General features: G+C 46.0%; 1 protein-coding gene across 1 annotated transcript; it reads left to right on the plus strand.

Moving 5' to 3' along the window:
* The first annotated feature begins 1,435 nt into the window (after positions 1–1,435).
* On the plus strand, positions 1,436–21,992 carry LOC130372952 (myc box-dependent-interacting protein 1). The gene is made up of 21 exons (XM_056579115.1): positions 1,436–1,699; positions 2,483–2,563; positions 2,743–2,797; positions 3,003–3,097; positions 3,542–3,637; positions 5,619–5,729; positions 6,408–6,500; positions 6,927–7,012; positions 7,633–7,708; positions 8,234–8,289; positions 8,594–8,641; positions 9,553–9,622; positions 11,453–11,575; positions 12,086–12,178; positions 13,380–13,400; positions 15,473–16,006; positions 16,890–16,952; positions 17,649–17,732; positions 18,803–18,904; positions 19,163–19,231; positions 19,308–21,992. Exons 1-21 carry the CDS (start codon positions 1,613–1,615, stop codon positions 19,338–19,340), a joined length of 2,076 nt encoding a protein of 691 aa, XP_056435090.1. The 5' UTR covers positions 1,436–1,612; the 3' UTR covers positions 19,341–21,992.
* The last annotated feature ends 217 nt before the right edge of the window (positions 21,993–22,209 follow it).

The following is a 22,209-nucleotide window of genomic DNA, read 5'->3' on the forward strand; positions in this document are numbered from 1 at the left end:
ACACACAACACACACACACACACACGCACACACACACACACACTCACCCACCCACACACACACACACACACACACGATGTCTGCTCTCCAGGATCTTTTATTCTTCCATGTGTGTGTCTCTACGGTCGGACCACCGCTCACGTCCTCCTCAGGACCGCTCGCTTTCTTTGTGTGGTTCTCTCCCCCCCTCTCCACTCCTCTGCTCCCTCGCTGCCTGCTCGGTAACGGGCTAAACCATTCCTGCACAGCAAGAGGGGGGGTTGCACGTGATACCCACGAAGAATGGGCTCGGTGACTCGTGGCCAAATGTTGTTATTGTCTGCGGAGGAGGGGGATGGAGGGGGAGAGAGGGGGAGATGGAGAGAGGAGGAGGGGGATGGAGAGAGGGGCAGGGGTGAAGAGAGGAGTCGAATACAAAAGGCGGGCTATATATTTGGATTATGTCCCGGGCGACGATAGGGATACATATGACATAAAGATGTCGCCAACATACGCCACCATATCGTCCAGGCCTTTATTCGTTTCAAAGACATGTTAGTTATCTATTGTTCTGTTTAAGTCCCTTCCGAACGGCCTTATCTAAGTCCCGAGTCAGCACCATGGAGAGCACCCCGCCTCCACCCTCCTGACCCGCGTGGTCCTACCTGTCCAGACCGCTTCAGGGCCTAGTCAAAACGACCTCATCAATCTCTCGCTCGCACTTATTTTCATCATTGTTAAAAATCCCCCATAATAAAAAAAGATACCATATGGCCCTACCTGGGAACATCTAGAGTCAGGTGCAAAATCAAGTAATGTATTAGAAACAAAAGAACCAAAGCATTGTATTCGGTTGTGTGAACATTATATCCATTAGAATAACAAGGAGCTCTACCTTGACTCCTGCCACCCTGAAAGCCTTTTTATGGTCCCACGTTCCCGCAACGCAATGACCACGCAGACGCTTCGACGCAGTCGTGAACGTTTATGGTTCTGCGTCGGGTTTTAATAAGCGGACCAATCACAGCCCATGATGCTGCTGCGTCGCCTCGACGGAAGGTTACGATTTTTGGTAGTCCGGCCCTTGCGGTGGACGCAAGGAGGGTCCGCAAGGACGTAAGGGGTCCGTAACCCCCTTGCGTTGCGTGAACGTGGAACCATAAAGAGCCCTTAAACCACCGCAGGAACGCAACAACACATCTGTTGTTAGGAGGGCCCATTCCGCCATCTGCTGGACATAAAATATACTGCCGGATACATGTTCCCTTTACTCCTAATATTTAGAAATGTAACATTGCGTATATAATCCATGGCGCCATGTGCATATCCTATATAAAGGAGTACACTACGTAGCTCTTGGTTGTGCAGCTCATTAGTGACAGGAGCGCAGGGTGCCTGTCCCTTTAAGAACCCCTAAGAGCGCTTCCTCCCCCCTGCTGACTCCATCACACAGCATTCTCCTCTCAGAAGGCCTGTCCGTACAGGGCCACACATCATACAATCACAAGTCAACCGCAATCGCCGCTATCGCCTGTTTGAGCGTGGAGCCATCCCCGGTCGAGGCAGTGGGCGCAACATAATTGTTATTCACATATCTCTAAATCTGATCCTAAAGGCTCTTCCGCGCTCCAAGATGGCTGAGCTGAATTTGGGGAAGGGGCTGACTGCGGGGAAGGTGGCCAGCAATGTGCAAAAAAAACTGACCAGGGCCCAGGAAAAGGTAAGATCGCGTTTTAGTCCATTTTTATCCATGCAGGAGATGTGATCCTGCAGATCATCCCATCACGGCTGTGTCTTAATCCCATTGCGCCAATGTCGCATCCCTGGGCGAGTGTCGCATCACGACACTCGTCCGTTAAGCCAGTCGTTAGTCCGCGATAGACTGGCTTCCACCCCTAAAAATAGTTGTTATAACAGAAGTGCATTGAATAAGAACTGCATACACGTCAATGTCATCTTAAGGACATTATGCAGCGAAAACACCGCGTTGATGGACTCATCGTTTGGGGATGTAGCCTACACGGTCCCGTTGTCATTTACCGCAAAGGGGAAACGGAATAATGGAACCAAGACTGCGTCAGACGCAGTGTAGTTATTAAAGCCAATCAGATCAAATATACAATTAAACAAATATAATATTCCTGTGTCGCCAGGTTGATGGTAAATACAGGGCCTGTTTGATGCCTTATTATTAGAGATGTCATGGTGCACGCTTGATGACAGGGGGTGCTGTTGGTTCTTGTGGAATGGACATCCATTCTCCTCGATATAATAGCCTTCATAATGATTCACTGCTCATAAAGGATGTGAGATAATGCAGGGGTAAGATATGGAATAAGGAATACACATGATTACCTTTGCAGATCAAACTTTTTCTACACACCGATTGAACTGTTGTGAACCCCTTTCCACCTGTTTTGAAACCCATATGTTTACCCTGGTCTTGTTCTACGTAGTTCAATACTCTGTGTCTTAACGTGTGTTAATTTGTTGTTGGATTTAGGTTCTTCAGAAACTGGGAAAAGCAGATGAGACCAAAGATGTGGCGTTCGAGGAGGGGGTTATCAATTTCAACAAACAATATGTAAGACTAAAGCCACTAAAATAAATCTCATGAGTTAATTGGTGTGCGTCCTCTTTCCTCCTGGTTTACACGCCCTCTTAACTACTTGCATTGACCGCTGCTAAGACCCCATGTGACCCCAGCTCTGCTCCCTAGCCTCCCCTGGTTCTGACACGGTGTAATGTGTGTTGTGATTCTAGACCGAAGGCAGCAAGCTGCAGAGAGACCTGAGGGCTTATCTGGAAGCAGTAAAAGGTAACACAAATCCTGACACCATTTCCTTTACATCACATTTCATATATACTGGTGCACATATATATATATATACACACACACAAATGTCTCGGAATGTACATTTTAATTGATTAAGTACTTTTAAAACTTTTTTGGGTCCAAATGCCTCTTTGTGGATTTTCGTCATCATCGTAAATGTGCGTATTGTGTTTGTGTTTTATTTCAGCCATGCATGAGTCCTCCAGGAATCTCCAGTCCTGTCTGGCGGACATGTACGAGCCAGAGTGGGAGGGCAAGAATGACGTGGACTCCGTGGTGGAGGTCAGATCCCATTTACATTTCTTAGAGATACCTCTCTAATTTTCCTTGTAGTAAAACACCAAGCATTTGAATCACGAAACTACAGCAACTGACCTAACCCTACTATGAGCTTCTAATATATGATATTTGAGAGGTGGGTTTGTGTTTGTCTGTTTCTGCCTCTGTGTCTGTGTGCACAAACTTCTCTGTGTGGTTTTCTGCGTCTGTGTGTGTGTGTGCGTACGCCTGTGTGTGTGTGTGTGTGTGCGTGTGTGTGTGTGTGTGTGTGTGTGTTTGTGTGAGTGCATGTTTGTGTGTGTGTGTGTGTGTGCGTGCGTGCACGTCTGTGTGTGTGTGTGTGTGTGTGTGTGTGTGTGTGTGTGTGTGTGTGTGTGTGTGTGTGTGTGTGTGTGTGTGTGTGTGTGTGTGTGTGTGTGTCTGTGTTTGCGTGTTTTCATGCTGTAGGACTGTGATGTGCTGTGGACTGACTATCACCAGAAGCTGGTTGACCATGCTCTGATCTCCATGGACACCTACCTGGGCCAGTTTCCTGATATTAAGGTCCAACACACACCAATGTATTCACCGTTCAAACTTGTTCCCTGGCTTCTGCTCTTTGTTGTGATTGAACCTCACCGGTGGGGACTGGAACACAAGACACGCTCCAGACCAAAGCTCTGTGTGCGCTCTGTGTATATCATTGATGAGGGGGGGATATGTTTTATGGAAGATAGAGGTAGTACTGGTTGATCAGACTACAACTAGTACCTATGTACTGTAGACATATGCACACACATGCCACATGCACACATCTTTGTAACAAATATTTAAATTTTTTAAACCACACAGGATCGACCGAATTGAAGGTCAGCTACACCTCCTCCACTCTCAGTCTGCTTACAGCCAGGGTTGGAGTAGAGAGTCTCTGGGTCTGCTCCGTCACACCACAACCAGCTCAGGGTCGGCTTCACCTGCTGCTGGTTTGCTTGGCAGCTTAGGAGGATGTAGGGCAGCGCTGATCTCCTCATTCAGTTTATGGATTGTTATAAATAATAAAAGAATAACGTCTTCCATCGCTTACCAGAGGCCAAAGCGATCGTCTTAAAAACGTACTCTTTTCTCAATGCTCAGCAGACAAGAGAAACCAGAGAGCTGGAGCTATAGGATTTCTGACACCTCGCGCACACCGCCTGTGTCATCGGCCGTGTTGCGTCAGAGGATTTACGTTTCCAACATAGTGCTGGTCTGCCCGGCAATGCTGCGGACCGAAGCTGTTGCATTACATTTCGCAATTGCATAGACCTGGCCGGAAGCATCAAAATATCTAAGGTTGTGCTAGCTAGCTAGTAATTTTTCATTAATTAATAATATGAGATTGTGAATGCAGAATTTCGGCAATTTTTATTTGTAATAAGTTTCCCACAGTTTTAGGGTAAATAATTGAATTTCGGGGTAATAGAATAGGGTTACATGCCTGTATGTTAAAAAATACCTCTTATTATTCTCACACTGTTAATTTCTGCAAAAGCAGAAAATTTGGTATCTTTCAAAATAGTCATTTTTTTTATCATGTCGCTTTAAGGCCCCCCTCCCGAGTTGCCCAGTCTGCTATGATTGATTGAACGCTTTGTGCGTGCCTCGGCAAATTCACCCCCCTTGAAGTTGTGAACATTGCGGGTATTCCGGAGGTGCGACGAACGAGCTGTTTCACGCACTTATTGAGGGGCGTTCTCGGTGTGCTTGAATACTCCCTCTGGCTCGGACTTAGTTTTTTCTAGCTTAGTAGACGTAAAATATATATACATACATCATATAACAGTCTACAGAGAAGAGAAAAGTCGAAAAAGCATAATATCACCCCTTTAAGAAAATTTCCCACACCGTTGCGTATTATATATTAGCTACAATTTTATGTCCAATCATACGGTACGGTTTTATATCCGGTAAAACCTAGTGACAGCCTATTCTGTTGTCTCATGCCTGTGTTTGAATTTTGGAGGGAATAATACTAAAATGAGTAGACAAGATGGAACTTGGTATCACTTCTTTGAACATGAGAGCAAGCTGCTGGGCGTAGAGCGGCCGCCACCAGAGCGCAGGTCTGTGTGGGTCCGGCTGGGTCCGACCTTTCTGCCGCCTCAGAGCTCGGGCTGTTTGGAGAGCACTTCTTGTCCCGCTCGCTGCGTTCAAGTCGTGATGTAGGCATTGTTCAAGTCAGGACATTTGTTGCGTTACATGTTTATGCAGAATAATGCATTGTTGCAGGCGGTGTGGACGTAGCGTGGAGCGACACCCAAAGCCCACAGAGCGGGATTTCTCTTCATACTCGTGGCCTGTCCCCAAACAGGAACAGATATTGTCTTGACGGAGAAGTGCTGTATTTCTGCGCTCACTTTGCACAGGACTGGAAGCAGATTATAACATGTTGATAATTAGAAACCACTTCTTGTGGTTGGACTGATCAATGAATGACTCGTAATAGGATATGATAAGCCATTAAACACTCAGATATAAATAAACCTCTCTGTGTTCCTGAAACCAGGCGCGTATTGCTAAGAGGGACAGGAAACTGGTGGATTTCGACAGCGCCAGACACAACTACTCAGCCACACACAAGAACAAGAAAAAGGATGGCGGCATCAAAATCACCAAGGTAACGCGTGTGCTCAGAGCTCAGTGCCCTGCTCGCTGTTCATCATTAGGGCGCTGCCATTCTGCCAATTCCCAAAAATCAATCCCCCCCTTCAATTTTATTATTCATCGCAGTCATCATGGGTTTTGATGCAGCATAAACATCTGCCTCTATAAATCTGTTTGTTTTCCTCTCTCTCTCTCTGTCTCTCTGTCTCTCTGTCTCTCTCTCTCTCTCTCTCTCTCTCTCTCTCTCTCTCTCTCTCTCTCTCTCTCTCTCTCTCTCTCCGTCTCTCACCCCCCCTCTCTCTCTGTCTCTCCCCCATTTCCTCTCTCTGTCTCTCCCCCATTTCCTCTCTCTCTTAATCTCTTCCCCCCTCTCTCTGTCTCTGTTTCTCTTCACCCTCTCCCTGTCTCTTTCCCTGTCTCTCTCCCTGTCTCTCTCTCTCTGTATGTGTCTCTGTCTCTCTCTCTGTCTCTCTCTCTCTCCGTCTCTCACCCCCTCTGTCTCTCTGTCTCCCTCATCTCCTCTCTCTCTCTCTCCCCCCCTCTCTCTCCCATCTCTTCCCCCCCTCTCTCTCTCTATCTCTCTTTCCCCCCCTCTACTCTCTCTCTCTCCCCCACTCTCTCTCTCCATCTTTTCCCCCCCTCTCTCTCTCTATGTCCCCCCCCCCTTTCTCTCTATCTCTCTCTCACTCAGCCCTCCACCCTGTTGGAGAGAGCCACCCCAGGGTGGGCCCAGGGTATCCTGTCTGCTCACAACGTGGCCCAGAGCAGTCTTTCCAGAAGCCAGGTACTCCTGACTCTCCTCTTGGTGTTGCAGTGGTTGTGATTAGCAACAACAATCACGTCTTTCCTGTTAATAACACTTCACTATATTGGCTGTGGTTGAGAGACCACTGACCCAGAAGAGGATCTTTGCCTCATTCAGACTCTACCTGTATAGATAAATCAAAGTGAACAAATAGAAGATGTATACGCACGCACACAAACACACACACACACACACATACAGTAACACACACAAACACACACACACACACACACACACACACACACACACACACACACACACACACACACACACACACACACACACACACACACACACACACACACACACACACACACACACACACACACACACACACACATAGCACATAGCACATAGCACATATGCACACACACAGTCCTAACCTCAACATGGTTTGTGTTCCAGGCAGAGGAGGAGCTGGAGAGGGCGCAGAAAGTGTTTGAAGAGATTAATATAGACCTGCAGGAGGAACTGCCATCTCTCTGGAATAGGTGATTCAATTTATATACAGTACACACAGGCCAAATACAAAATCCCATACCCGTAACAATAGCCTTACTAGAATGCAATTAAACCGGATAAACCTCACATTTCAAATGTTTTCTTTATTGTTTCCCTCTAGCTTTACATCCGTTAAAAGCAGGTTCAAACTGCTTGGGCAGTAAAGCTCAAGTGTTGGTTTAATGCGCATAGACTGTGTGAAATACAGGTTAAACTGCCTTACTGTATGTATTACAGGTTCAACTGACTTAACATAGACTATAGATAATACAGGTTAAATTGACTTATTGTATATGTAACAGGTGAAACTGACTTAACATAGACTGTATATAATACAGGTTAAACTGACTTAACACAGACTGTATATAATATAGGTCAAACTGACTTACTGTATATAATACAGGTTCAACTGACATCGACTGTATGTAATACAGGTTAAATTTACTTAACATAGACAATATATAAGAGGTAAAACTGACCTAAAATAGACAGTATTTAACATTTTCTCTCAAATCTCTGATCCATCTCTATCTCCCATCCCCCCCCCCCTCTCTCTCTCTCTCTCTCTCTCGCACTCTCTCTATGTCACCTTCCGTCTCTCGCGCTCTAGTCGCGTGGGCTTTTACGTCAGCACCTTCCAGAGTCTGGCTGGCTTCGAGGAGAAGTTCCACAAGGAAATAGGCCGGGTGAGTCCCAAACACACAAGTACTGTTCTGCTCATCACCACAGTTTCCCATGATATGAGGGTACGTACACCACGTCTACAGAGCCCCATCACAGAGGGGTGGTCCATGGTATGAGGGTCCATACACAATGTTTAAAGACCCCTCTCACAGAGGGGGGTCCCAGGGCTATGCAGGTTTCCCTCTTCACGTCCATTCTGGGTCTGCTACGTTTATGGAACAGGACATGGGGAGTAGACCAAATAGTGAAGACAGGTCAACAGACATGTGGATGGTTATATAGTTCGAGGTATGAATTTTTGACTTTACAGTAAGACATCATCATCGATTAATGGATGTCAGAATATGTTAAGATAAGATAAGATAGTACTTAATCTTATTCATTTGTCATGATGACATTGCATAACATATAACATCATCAAAAGACTTAAAGCAAGATGAAAGTGAGTCTAATCTTACAGTGTCATGGATCAAAGACCCATTCATGTCCCTCCTCCCCATCCTGACCTCTCCCCTCCGCCTCCCCAGCTGGATCAGGACCTGAACGACACGTTGGTTGCTCTGGAGGGATCAGACACCACAAGGTTAGTTAACTCTTTCTAAACCCCAGAGAAGCCTCCTTTGACAATATTGAAATTGAAGTCAATAATGTTTGCATTGCTGTATCTCTATTACAGTGGGCCTTCAGTACGGTTTACTGAAGATCAATAATGAGTCAAACATCTGAAGACCTAGATATGAAATCATGTGGATGTAACCAGGATGTTCCCCTTTATGTACTAGTATATTATAAGATCTATATGTTTGTGTTGGCATATCAACCACCTGAATGTTGGTGGGAGATCACAAGGTGGTGAATTAACCTGAGCTCCTCACACAACCTTACAGAAAGACAGGTAAACGCAGCGCGCCCTCCACCAGCGGACCGTCCCGGAGGTAAACAGCCACGCCTGCTACGTCACCGTGGCGATACTGTCCAAACGTCTGTCTGTCCAACTGACCTGTCTGTCTGGCCGTCCGTATGTCAGTCACTCGACCCCTCAGAGGGCCTGGCCAAGATCTAGCGTTTATTTTGTCCTGACCCAAAGACAGTTAGCGAAGTCCGCTGACTATTGCACCTCAGAGACATGTTCTTTCTGAGATAAGATAAGATAAGAGTATATCAGAAATCATCGATGTGAGATAGGGGGAATTGTGATTCTGGAGGAATTACCAAATGTCAGTCAACAATTTGAAGTTGCAATAAAGTCTTGAATGGATTGAATCTAGAGACGGAGGATCCACTGGAGCTATTTCAGACCCACCAAAAAGTCCATGGCCATAAATAAATAATGCCTTATATCATAAAAGCAGCCATCCTGTTTGCTGTTAAAATATTAAGCTGGAGTCAGTGTAAACGGTGAACTGGGTCACTTGTTTACTGCTGTCGTAAAAATATATGATTACAACTGTGGGGTTGATCCCCAGTGTCTGCTGACAGCTCCCAGCTCAGAGACCTGGCTTCAGGACTAGTATTGGAAACATCCCCCAGATTGCACACATTGAGGCCTCTGCTTGCATGAGACGGAGCGCTGGGATTATACAGAGGTTAAGGGTGGTGGACAGGGTCGGGGGTGACCTGCATGACAGAGCTTGCTTGGCCCCTGGTAGAGCATGCCCAATAACCTAGACACTTCATTTAAACCTTTTTCCTATTGAGTTGTGCTCTAACGTTCTGCCCCTTCCTGTCTGGGAAGAGCCTGGAGACAATAGACGCATCCACATCTCTGTCCATCTCACTTAATGGTTTGTATTGTGTATCTGTTCTCCCTCTGTCTCTCTTTCCTCTCTTTCTCTCCTTCTATCAGTGCCCCAGAACCATCTAATCACACTCTGAGGCCAGCAGGCCCACCCCCCATACCAAAGTCTCCATCCAAGGTAGCCACACACACACACACACACACACCTCACACACAACACACACACACTCTCTCACACACACACACACACACACACACCAACAAACACACACACCACACACACACACACACACACACACACACACACACACACACACACACACACACACACACACACACACACACACACACACACACACACACACACACACACACACACACACACACACACACACACACACACTTTTGTTTGTTTTTGTTAATGTATATATTTCTGGATATCAAAAATCAGAGGAACTGTTTACGAAGGAAGAACATATAATTAGGATCCAATAAGTTGTCAGAAGTTGTCTTCCAGACTTCTTGCTAAGGGTTGCTATGGTCTCCCATAGCAACTCTTTGTTGTGATTGTGTGTCTGTAATTCACTTGCAATATCAGGGCTCAAGAATAACATTAGGTACTGGTGGATATCTGTAGAATATCCCAGTGATAAAATATAGATGTAAGGGCGATAGAAGTAAGAGAAAGCTTCACTTCAACACACGGTTAATGGCAGCCATCTTCAGAATGGCCAAATACGGGAGGAGCCAATTACCATTGGTTAGTTTTGGATATTCAAACATTACTCTAATATTCCAATAGCATTTTGAGAGCTGCCCTCTAGTGTGAGGAAACGCAAGACTTTAACCCCCTCTGCGAGATCGTATGAGAAGGGTTTTGATAAAGTTATTTCAATGTTCAAACAAGTCCAAAAGTCCACAGAGCTCTACCTACTAGTACTAGCATGAGGTTTATTTAGTAATCATGAACAGGACAGGTAGTGATTTTTCTCCTTCATGGCGATTAGCCCCCCACAGTAGCGCTTCAGTGATTTATTACCGATAAACAGCACCAGTCCGGCTGTTACATTTATTCAAAACTTTGCACAATGTTCAAACCAGATATTTGCTTGCGATTATTTGAAGTGGGCCTTCTCTCATAATTTGGGAACCGTGTCCTGAAACCTTTAGGCTGCATGAAGCTCTGCTGTAACCAATTCTTAACCAAGACATCAGCTGCCTCTTTCCCCTCTCCTCCTCCCCCTGGATCAAAAAGCTTGACCTACTTATAGTAGCAGGCTGCTATCCAGGCAATATAATCCTGTGTTTCTTTCTCTGAATGCAGTTCTCATGCTGTGGTGAAATTACATTTAGAAAAACCCTTTGCACAATCTTCATACCACCTTCTGGGTTATATGATCGGTTGAAGCCCCCCAATCGAGGCAAAGCCATGTGTCTTTATTGGAACTTGAGTGGGTTGTGTTTCCAACAAGACCACTCACAGCGGCGCCGCCATACAGCCACGGTATAACCTCCAGCTGATGAAAACCTTGGCACCATTGCAGCGGCCTCCATAGCACCCTATGTGTTAAACACAGAACCAGGGCTAAAGGGAAGCGACCTACAGGAGTGGTCCTCCCTGATGCGCCTCGCTGACAGGCGAAGAACTCACACGCTTTACTTTGAAGCTCTGCAGTAACCCAGTCGACTCATTCCAAGAGTGGATTCCAACCCACTTACTTCCTCCAAACGTTCTTACTTGTGATTGCAACTTGCTATTTAGTTTGAGGCACTTTCCAATTACACATGTCTTATTGTTTTAGTGTTCTGTTTCAGAAATTAAATCTACTAATATCTCCGTGACAACAGCCCTACTATAAAAATAATGCAGCGCCACTATTACATTCTGTGAGAGAGAAACGATACTACTGGCCCCAAAATGTCCTCGCATCCACCCAACAAATGGTTGCCAATGCCAACATGCTGGTTCCAGTCCTGAGCTCTGGATGTACTTGTCTCCTCCCTACAGCTGAGACCGACAGTTCCTCCCCCCCCGAAGGTGACCCCCTGCAAGGACATGAAGACGGACAACATCATCAACCTTTTCGCCTCAGCCGCCGCGCCTGACATCAGCATCACCTCCCCCACCCAGGTCGGCTGGCCACTTGTTTCCTTAATTCTGTCCCCATTTTTCTCTTTAGGTCAGATCCTATCGCTATTGTGTTCCTCTTCATCCCCGCGTTTTACACTCACCTTCGTTCTGTTCTGTGTTCGGTGTTTTGTCTACCTACATCTATGCAATTCCTTTTTTGTGATTGTCTTCTTGTACTCTGTTCTGTTTTTTTGTATGGCATTTTCATCCAAAACCTTTCTTTCCTCCTGGCTTCCCTTCCCTTCTCTTTTCCTCTCTTCTCTTCTTATCTCTCTTCTTTGTTTGTGTCTGATCTTCCTCCTCTCCTCAACTCCTCTCCTCTATGCTCCTATCCTCTCTGCTCCTTTCTTCCCCTTTTCTCTCCTCTTTTCTCTTCTCTTTTCTCCTCTCCTCTCCTCTCCTGAACAAACTTCCGCTCTCTTTGACTCAAATAGTTCCATCAATTAGATTTGTCCAGCCCCTATGTTTACCTGTGAGCCAATCCGTTGATGTGTCCCCTGTTGTTGTCAGTTTGACAGTCCCGCAGCATTGAACGACCTGTTGGACATGGACCTGGACTCTCTAAATGCGGCCCCCACCCAAGTCTCTACTACGGCCACAAAGGTGGAGGGTGTTTGGCATGAACGCAAATTTTCGAGACCCGACGCTTGGAAGAATTGCTCGTTTGCCACAGAATGTCCTTTTGTATTCAGGATACTCCTTCTTATTCATTCAGTATTGAGGAAGCCATTCACTGGCTGCTAGCTTGTTTGTTAAAACCCATAGGTTGATTATCAACACCTTAGCGTACCCCACAATCTTTTTTTATAACTTAATTATTAGAGACACTTTTTATCTAAAGCAATTTAAAGCAATAGCATAGTTAATGTTTCTGTTATTCAGGAAATACAACTTGTTTCACTGTTTAACGTTCAACTGACCGAGTAGACGATACCAGAGGAGACCAGATCAGTCGTTCCTCATGGACTGGAGTCAATCTGGATACAGGGTGAATTCAGTGACTAGCGTGTAATGGTTTGCAGTGCTCCCCCCCTGCTTTTCTGCAGACCAGACTGTCAGCCAACAGCAGGTGAACCGTGGCATGACCAAGGATACTATGATGCTAGGCTAGCGCTTGGACTGACCCACTGTGGTGCTCGAGCGCAATGCGCAGGTGGATGGATAAGGCATGATCTACATACTAGACTAGTGGACCTCACCCCCTCGCTGCTCTGGGCTCTGCCTGTGGGGTCTGGCTGGGACGTCCAGTGCCTTTCAGTTTGGGTGGAAACAGTTCAGGGTGCCGTGTGGTTCATCCATAGGAAATTTTAAGCATACATTTGAAGCGTCCGAGCAATCATTCTGGCTATCCAGGCTGTACTGCATAACATATCCATAAACACGAATGTGAGTGCTGAAGGGACAGATACATACAAATATGAGATACATTAAATACTCATCATCTAAGTATTGAGAATGCTTTGCGTGATTTACCTTCTCACTTTAAGCTTTGGAATTGAATTTAAGAAGAACTGAATACATAGATACACTGAATACATACATACATACACAATTTGAAAGTGTATTCTGCTTTGAGGTGTTTTATCATTAGGCAACCTTGCACTCTTTATGATTTTAATATGCATTTCGTACAATTCATCTTAATGTCTACACAGCTGTGGCTTGCTCCTACAAATGATTGGGTGATGTTTGTTTGGTGATAGCATGGCCCTTATAGAATTCGGTCATGGATTATCGAGTCCAATACTGTTTAAATTGCAAATGAAACTAATGAATTCAATGTCCCTTCCTCTGTTTTACACAGGATGCAAACTGGGATTCATGGGTAAGCTTCTTTGTTGTTGTCCCCCCTTCCTCCATCTTCATAGTCATCATCGTTTTGATGCTCATGCTCTAACTATCCCATGCTGTCTCTGTAGCCATTAAAGAATCTGTCCTGCTGCCATATGAAAACACTGCAAATATAAACCCCACACGTCACATTGACTTCAAGTCCCATAATGCAATGCAGCAATCATCAATACAGCAGGACAGCGAGTTCTAAAATGCCGACAGGTGTGTTTGTTTGTGCATTGCCATAGTTGCCTGTTGGTCCCAACTCTGTTTGTGCGTGAAGCAATGTCTTTGTGGCAGCAAATGTGTCATTTGCTGGTGACAATAGCAAATGTTGTGCGTGAGGCAGGTCTTGTTTTGACGCACAAATTTAAGTTGGGAGTTAGTTGCATTCCTTGCGTAGTCCGAAAATTCAACTTCGGAAAACACATTGAATTATAGTATTATATTTTTATTGACATTGTTTTCTTTTCAAAATATGACCATGAATGATGTCATTCAAACAATTTATTTTGTTATATTCCTCCTCTGTATATGTACTGTATATGTAGACTTCACATGTCTATATGGATTCCATGTCTACAAACAAATGTTTGCAGACATATACTATACATACATATTACCAAAAAAAGTACCTGTGTTTTTATTATTTTAATTATATTTCTAATTCTATTAAAATCATGTCATCGCTGACAAATATGGAAGTGACTTGAACTCAAACGGGTGAACCTTTGGGTTTTCCTCAAGTCCCTGTACGTGAACATGTTCCACAAAGAGCCTAAATTCTTTCTCATGGCCGCAACATGTTCCATGTGACACAAAGGAAACTGTTCTCAACAAGACTGTTCTGAAGTTGCTCTTGACAGCTGTGTAGGTTGGGTTTTTCGGCGCTAGTGAGCATTAAATTAGGTTCTCTGATAAAGCCAAAATGGCCTGAAATGGATGTAATAGGCTGCTATGTCGTCCATACAGAGACAGCTCAGAAACGTCCTAAACTGAACTCACTGAACAAACTCACCCCAATAGCTTATCAGCAACTTCACCTGTGAGGTTTTGTTGAGGTAGTCCATCAAGCCATCAACTAACCCGTCCTTTCCCATGTAAGATTGATGTGTCTATAACCATGATATGCAAGCTAGAGAACACCAATAGGCACCTCTACTTCTTACAAGGAACCCTCCTTCTTCTCCATCTGAATTAACATAACTGGGATACGCTCCATGCCTGCCAAGCAAACAGAGGAACCAGCATCTTTCTTCTGATGGAAAAGTCTTCCAGCTTATGCCTTTTTCCTTTTCTTACCTGAATTTCCTGGTTTTACTTTCATTTGAACCTTCTCTCTCCAATTCAACCCCCCCCCCTTGATATTCAACCTTTCAATAGTCTTATTGAAAGGTGTGTCAAAACGGGTGTCAAACAGTGTTGACAATTTATTTAAATCTTTCAACATAAACCCTAAACATCCACCTCTCTGAATTATGACCCGCCACCTCCCAAACCTCCTGATACCCTCCACCCCTCTCTGAATACTGACCCACCACCCAACCCTCCTGATACCCTCCACCCCCTCTCTGAATACTGACCCACCACCCAACCCTCCTGATACCCTCCACCCCCTCTCTGAATACTGACCCACCACCCAACCCTCCTGATACCCTCCACCCCCTGTCTGAATACTGACCCAACCCTCCTGATACCCTCCACCCCCTCTCTGATAACTGACCCACCACCCAACCCTCCTGATACCCTCCACCCCCTGTCTGAATACTGACCCACCACCCAACCCTCTTGATACCCTCCCCCCCCCTGTCTGAATACTGACCCACCACCCAACCCTCCGGATACCCCTTCCAGCCACAGCCCAACACCCCCCCTCCTCCACCGATCAAATCTTCCATCGAATCCTCAAACCTCACCTCACAATCAATCATCTTCTGACGCTAAACACACCCCTTCCCCCTCTCTGCCCCCTCTCTCCACTCCCTCTGAACCCCACTGTATATGCCTAACCTCTGAACACCCACCACCCCTTTTTGAATCCAAACCCCCTTTTGACCACCCCAGCGTGAGGAGGACAGTGGCTCCCAGGAGAAAGAGGAGCCCGTCCACTATGACCCGGTGGCCGCTGCCTCCGAGGGCTGGGGCGACGATGGCACCAGGCCCGTCCGCATCGACCCAGTGGCCGCTGCCTCCGAGGGCTGGGGCGACGACGGCTCCAAGCCCGTCCGCATCGACCCAGTGGCCGCTGCCTCCGAGGGCTGGGGCGACGACGGCTCCAAGCCCGTCCGCATCGACCCAGTGGCCGCTGCCTCCGAGGGCTGGGGCGACGACGGCTCCAAGCCTGTCCGCATCGACCCAGTGGCCGCTGCCTCCGAGGGTTGGGGCGACGACGGCACCAGGCCCGTCCGCGTCGACCCAGTGGCCGCTGCCCAGGAGGGCTGGGGCGACGAGGGGAGTTACCACAAGGGCGACGTGGCGGTCTCCCCCCCTGGAGAGGAGGACGAAGCCCTGGCCTCTTCTCCTGAAGCTGCCCAGGATCTGAGCCCAGAGCATGAAGAGCCGACGGCCGAAGCCCCCTGTGGCAGTGAGGAAGGCCAGGTAACGCACAACCCGGTGCTTTGCATCTGGAAGATGCAAAAAGCAAAAGCGTGGACCCTGGTGGAGGTCCTCCAGTGGGGAGGTTGGAGCCGGTTTGGGATCTGTTGCTGGGGATAAGGATTCATCCTCTCCAGACCAGAGAACTTAGTGGTTGTATGGCATTGGTTGGGTGCTATGCACCGAGAAGAGAATTGTACCTTTGCATCCTTTTGACTTAGCAGTGGTTATACAGCGAGTGCTACTGAAACACAGGCAGGTAGCTCATGTGTGTCTCTGCTGTAGTGTGTGCTGCACAGCAACTGTGGTTTGAACCAAAGCTTCTGTTGGAGCCTAACTGTCCCTGATTTCACCACAGCTTCTTTGCATTTGTCGGAAGCTTTTCCTTTGGTCAGTGTGTCTCTATTGGCGTTGTTGGCGTTTTTGCCTACATCATTGCCTCTTACATCATTGGCTCCCTTGTACTCCCTTGCTGTCTTTAACGCTCTGTCTCTCTTACTATGCCTCTTGCTCACTCCCTCTCTTTCTCTGTCTCTCTTGCCTTCTCTCTCTCTGTGTCCGGGGAACTCTCTCCCTGGCTCCCCTTATGTCTCTCTCTCTCTCTCTCTCTCTCTCTCTCTATCTCTCTCTCTCTCTCTCTCTCCTCTCTCTCTCTCCTCTCTCTCTCTCTCTCTCTCTCTCTCTCTCTCTCTCTCTCTCTCTCTCTCTCTCTCTCTCTCTCTCTCTCTCTCTCTCTCTCTCTCTCTCTCTCTCTCTCTCTCTCTCTCTCTGTGTCTGGTGTCCCTCTCCCTGACTCCCTCTCTCTGTCTCCCGGTGTCTCTCTCCCTGACCCTCTCTCTCTGTGCGGGTGTCCCTCTCCCTGACTCTGCTCCTTGTGTTGTCTCAGAGTGACTCCTCTGCAGCCCAGGAGCCAGCAGCTGTAGCAGTGGAGGAGCCGGCCGCTGAAGAGGTGACCCTTTAATAATTAACACGGAATTCATTACTCGTTATTAAGTTACACCTTCAGGGTGCTGGAGAGACACTGATATCCACCCACAACGTTTCAGTTGATCTTATTTCCAAACAACTAGAACATAATTGGAAATAGTAATACAATTCTGTATTTCTGTTTGATTAAATTATAAATGTTGGGTTAATTTATTATTTGTTTTTTACCTTTTATAGACCAACAATTGAACAATGAATGTTGAAAATGAAAAGATGTGTAGGTGTTCATAATTATAGCTATCTCTAAGATCTCAAAATATAGTCGTTCATATAAATGTCAGTTAATTGGTTGTCTATCGCCTAATGAAGAACACAACAGTGTTTGAGTCTGTGGCCCGCTGAGGAAAGCCCTTACATTAGCAGTATTATGGAGTGTTACCCTAGTGTTATAAACTGGATTACTTTGAGACTTTCCCGCCATGCATTTGGCTTAAATGTAAATGTATGCCTCGATCTGTCTTTTATAAACTAATTCCAATATAGATAATAGAGATAATAGTCCTTCTAGTCCTTCATTAGAAGCCCCTCTTCTCATACCGTATAGAGTGTGATAATAAGTCCTCTATAACCCTGATCCTCAACCAGTGATAATATGAACCTCTATCAGCCTGGTCTTCATACAGTGATAATATGACCCTCTATCACCCTGGTCTTGTAGGCTCCTCAGACCCCGGTGGCGGCCCTAGAACCTGCCGAGGTGCTTTCAGAGTCCCAGGACCTGCCCCCGGGCTTCCTGTTCAAGGTAACCTCCCAACTGGTTTAGTGATACTGGGTTTACTGATACAGTGTTAATGATACCCCAGTGCCGATAACCAGTAACTCACACATACTCTCATGTGTTGTAGTGTGTGCATTTTGTGAATTTGCAATTCAATTTTGTTACAATCAAAAGTTTGATTTCGGTATTATTTAATTTGACCATGTAATGTAAATGAAAGAAACATTCAATGTGTCGATTGTGTATGTAATGTTTTGTATTGTACGTATTCTTTAGTAATGTGTACTTTAATTTAACATAAAGTATTGTGCAATGCACTGTTTAAAGTAACATATTGTAATTGGTAATGTACTGTATAATATGATGTTATTGTTACGGGGAAGTAGAGTGATTGGACCCAAATGCTCAACACACAGACACACTGACACAGGGAGGAAATTATAAGGATTTTACTTAGGGCAAAAAATATGTAAAGGCGGGAACGGGGCGAGGGGCTTGATGGCATGCGGGTTGTCAGACAGGCGAGGGTTCGGCTACAGGAGGGTAGTCAGACAGGCGTGTGGCGAGGGTGCGGCCACAGGCAGGTAGTCGGAGAGGTGAGGGTTCGGCGACAAGGCGTCGCCAGACTATACACAGGGAGAAGACAATTAGCGAGAGTGACAACACATTATGACCAAACAATCTAGACACGAGGAGGGGCCAGGGACAAAGTACTGACTGTAACGTGTGAAACAACCATCCATCAATGACTGTCTGGAGATCCGGGGTTGAAATACTGTGTCAGATGAGGATTGCTGGCAGGTGTGTAGTGTGAGGGAGATGAATGGATGATGTAGGGTGAGAGACACTGACCACCACTAGGCAGAGGTGGACGGCGTGACAGTCATGTGCACCGCGCTGTATTATGTGTTATGTGTGCTGTACTATATAATGTATTGTGACGTTTGCTGTGCTGTATAATGTAACATATTGTTAGTTATGGATGCTGTACTGTATAATGTAACGTATTGTGATGTTTGCTGTACTGTATAATGTAATGTATTGTGATGTTTGCTGTACTGTATAACGTAACAAATTTTGATGTGACCTCCCAGGTCCAGGTGATGCATGACTACGCTGCTAACGACTCTGATGAGCTGGAGATGAAGGCTGGAGATGTTGTGCTAGTGATCACCTTCACCACCCCAGATGAACAGGTAAACAAACCAACACCCACGCACACACACACACGCACGCACACGCACGCACACGCACGCACGCGCACGCACTTACGCACGCACGCACGCACGCACGCACGCACGCACGCACGCACGCACGCACGCACGCACGCACGCACACACACACACACACACACACACACACACACACACAAACACACAGCATAACAACCGGAACAACAACAACAGCCTTGCCCCTATATGTGATCCATGTGTGTGTATGTGTGTGTGTTTCAGGACGATGGCTGGTTGATGGGCATGAAGGAGGGCGATTGGCGTCAGAGCAGAGACAACGCCGCAAAAGGGGTGGGTGGTGGTTCTAAACACACTCATGCTGCAAGGTTCCCATTCAGTGCACACTAAAGTGAGTGTCGTTCCTCAGGTATTCCCGGAGAACTTCACTCAGAGGCTGTGAAGAACGACACAAGCTCCTCCACCACCGTCCTCCTTTGGTTCCTCCATCCTTCCTCCCTCTCGTCCTTCCTGTCCACTTCCCTGATGTTTATCTGTTAGGACTTCATAGGCCATACAAGCGGTTTGTGTCAGTCAGCCTTGGGTGAGATCCTTGTATTTCACCAGCTCTGGTGCTTGACAAACCTAGACCTTCCCTTGGTTTGAGTTGGTACTTCTTTTCATTTAAAAAAATACGTTACTTGTCTGCTGAGGAAGGAAAGTCTTTATCGTGTGCTGTTCTCCAACACAAGGTGTACAATGATGTTTTATGTTTTGGACAGATACAGAACTAATGACTTCACAGACCGCTGCCCCTGACTGGGGCTCCGGCCTGTCCTGGAGAACACATTCCAGTTGACTGGTTACATACAATTTGAATTAAGATCCATCTCAGATAAGTCTGATTAATTTGTACAATATTACCAAATATTAACCAATAGCTTCCCGGCAATGTTGAAGCCTGAATACTTTCTTGACGGTCTGGCAAAATTGGTCTCTGCAATATACAATATCTATATACATATGTTTCCAATGGACGAAGATATCTTTTGAATGCGTCATCAATACAAGTCAATAGAAATGGAGTAAGTGAAGTTAAAGCCACCAGCTGTACCAAGTCATCGCGATGTATTTCCTCTGGTTAACCAATCACCAACCAGCATTACTAACATGCGGATAGTTAGAAAACAACATGTTACTGTAGCCTTGACGATGGGTATCAAAGTCTGCGATTAACCTGACACACACACACACACACACACACACAAACATGCACGCAGACACATGCACACACACACCAACACAACCACGCGCGCGCGCACACACACACACACACACACACACGAACACACACACTGTGTCCAATCAGATCGAATCAGATTGGCTGTGGATCTCAGCTACACCGTTTCTTCCTGTTTCTGCGATAGCGCACCACAGCTCTTAGTGCTGTTCCAGTGTGGTCCTCAAGCAGAGCAGTATAGGAAGCCACTGCTCATTGACCCCTTCCACTGCTAACACTCAAGGGGGGGTCCTTTAGTCTGCGTAAAGGCCCAACCTACGAGAACTCTAACATTGACGTGAAGTGTGGTGGTCCACCCTCTCCCGAAGCGCTTACCCATGTGCTTCTTAAGAGGAAGGACATTCAAGGTCGTTCCTCCCTCATGACCTCGTATTTGTGCACATCTGTTAAGAGGTGATTATTACCCATAACCTGTTTGGATTCTTATCACTGTTGCGTTGCTGTTAACTTTCAACCATTTCAGATGTTACTTTGATCTGAGAATCAGAAATACTTTATTGATCTCTGGGCCGATATTCTGTCACGTTACATGAACAGCCCTTTATTATCTTTATTAGATTATCTTGAATAACAGAACAAGAACCTCAAACCTGTTTCTGTCAATCAACAGTTCAGAGTTTCAAATTAGATTCCAAAGAAGCACCACGATCCAACCACTATAAATATCATTCAGACCAACAGTCAGAGATTGACATGAGGAAATCTAACCTAATATTTTAAAATGTTCTGATTCAAAATAAACATTATCATTTAGAAAAGAGTTACATTGCACAGATTTCTATGACATTTGATTTGATTATATTCCATCAATCCTAGGGAGAAGAGCAGAGAACTAGAAACCTAGCCAAGCTAACATCCTTATGGGAATTGGCTAATTGCAGCGTATTATTAGTTATATAGTTGTATATAACTAATATAGTTTGTAGCTCCAACAGTTATACCTTGCAACAAAAACTGAGCCAGTCCTTATTATTTTAATGAAATGTGCCGAAAAATGAGACCATTTTTTGGGGGGGGATCTTTGTATGCATAGCGTCCACATAACTATGTAATCCAGGTGATATTGAATATGCATCAGAGCAACTCTTTTTATTTTTGTATGCTGCCAAACTATAATGATATATACTATAGAGTCTAACAATGTCAATGGAATTGCCAACCAGACGTGTACTGGAGTGTTTTGTACCCCCTGTGTGGCTTGTTGCTAACAAGCCACCTAGGTAGTTAAAACTACAGTAGTCTCATACTTCTAACTCCTTCATCCAATCATGCGGGAGCGTGAGTCTTACTCAGATGTCGTTTGAGCTGAAGGACGATGTGTGGTTATGTGCTTACTCTGCGGGAGCATGAGTCTTACTCAGATGTCGTTTGAGCTGAAGGACGATGTGTGGTTATGTGCGTACTCTGCGGGAGCGTGAGTCTTACTCAGATGTCGTTTGAGCTGAAGGACGATGTGTGGTTATGTGCTCACTCTGCGGGCCGCGTGCTCAGGTGTGTGTGTGTTTGTTCTTTGAGTGATGAGCAGGTACGTTGTGTTGAAGAGGAAATACATTATTTATCTATTTGGCGATGTTAATGCGGACCCTGATGGGGCTGGTCCATGTCCCAGGAGACTCTGAAGACCCAGGGCCTGGGTCCTGGACTTGGTCTGGTCCCGGTTCAGGGTCTGGTCCCGGTCCAAAGGCCGGTCTCCATCTCAACGTGTTATTGTGCATTTGTTGTTGTGTGTAAATGTGTAAACTTTGCCAATCTGTCACCACAGATCTACATATTCTATAGAGACATTCATATCTTTGTGTGAGTTAGTGTGCGCATGCCGAGACCCCTGTGTTGTGTGATGACCCCCCCCCCCCCCCCCCCCCCCCCCCCCGACACTCTGAGGTTAATACGTTGACAGCATTATGAATCCCCCCCACCCCCCCTGTTAGTCCATCTAAGGGATCCCAAACCTGAGAGTATTGTGTGTGTCTGGTTTAAAGCCTCACCTGTCGTGATGCTGGGGTCTTTCTGAATAAGGGAAAGGATGTGGCTT

This window comes from Gadus chalcogrammus, chromosome 20, assembly GCF_026213295.1.
Source record: "Gadus chalcogrammus isolate NIFS_2021 chromosome 20, NIFS_Gcha_1.0, whole genome shotgun sequence".
NCBI classification, from domain to species: Eukaryota; Metazoa; Chordata; class Actinopteri; order Gadiformes; family Gadidae; genus Gadus; species Gadus chalcogrammus.

Coding starts and splice junctions, on each gene's coding strand:
- LOC130372952 (XM_056579115.1), top strand. CDS start 1,613: ATGGCTGAGCTGAATTTGGGGAAGGGGCTGACTGCGGGGAAGGTGGCC. Junction 7,709..8,233: donor TCCACAAGGAAATAGGCCGG/GTGAGTCCCAAA, acceptor CCGCCTCCCCAG/CTGGATCAGGACCTGAACGA. Junction 18,905..19,162: donor TCACCACCCCAGATGAACAG/GTAAACAAACCA, acceptor TGTGTGTTTCAG/GACGATGGCTGGTTGATGGG.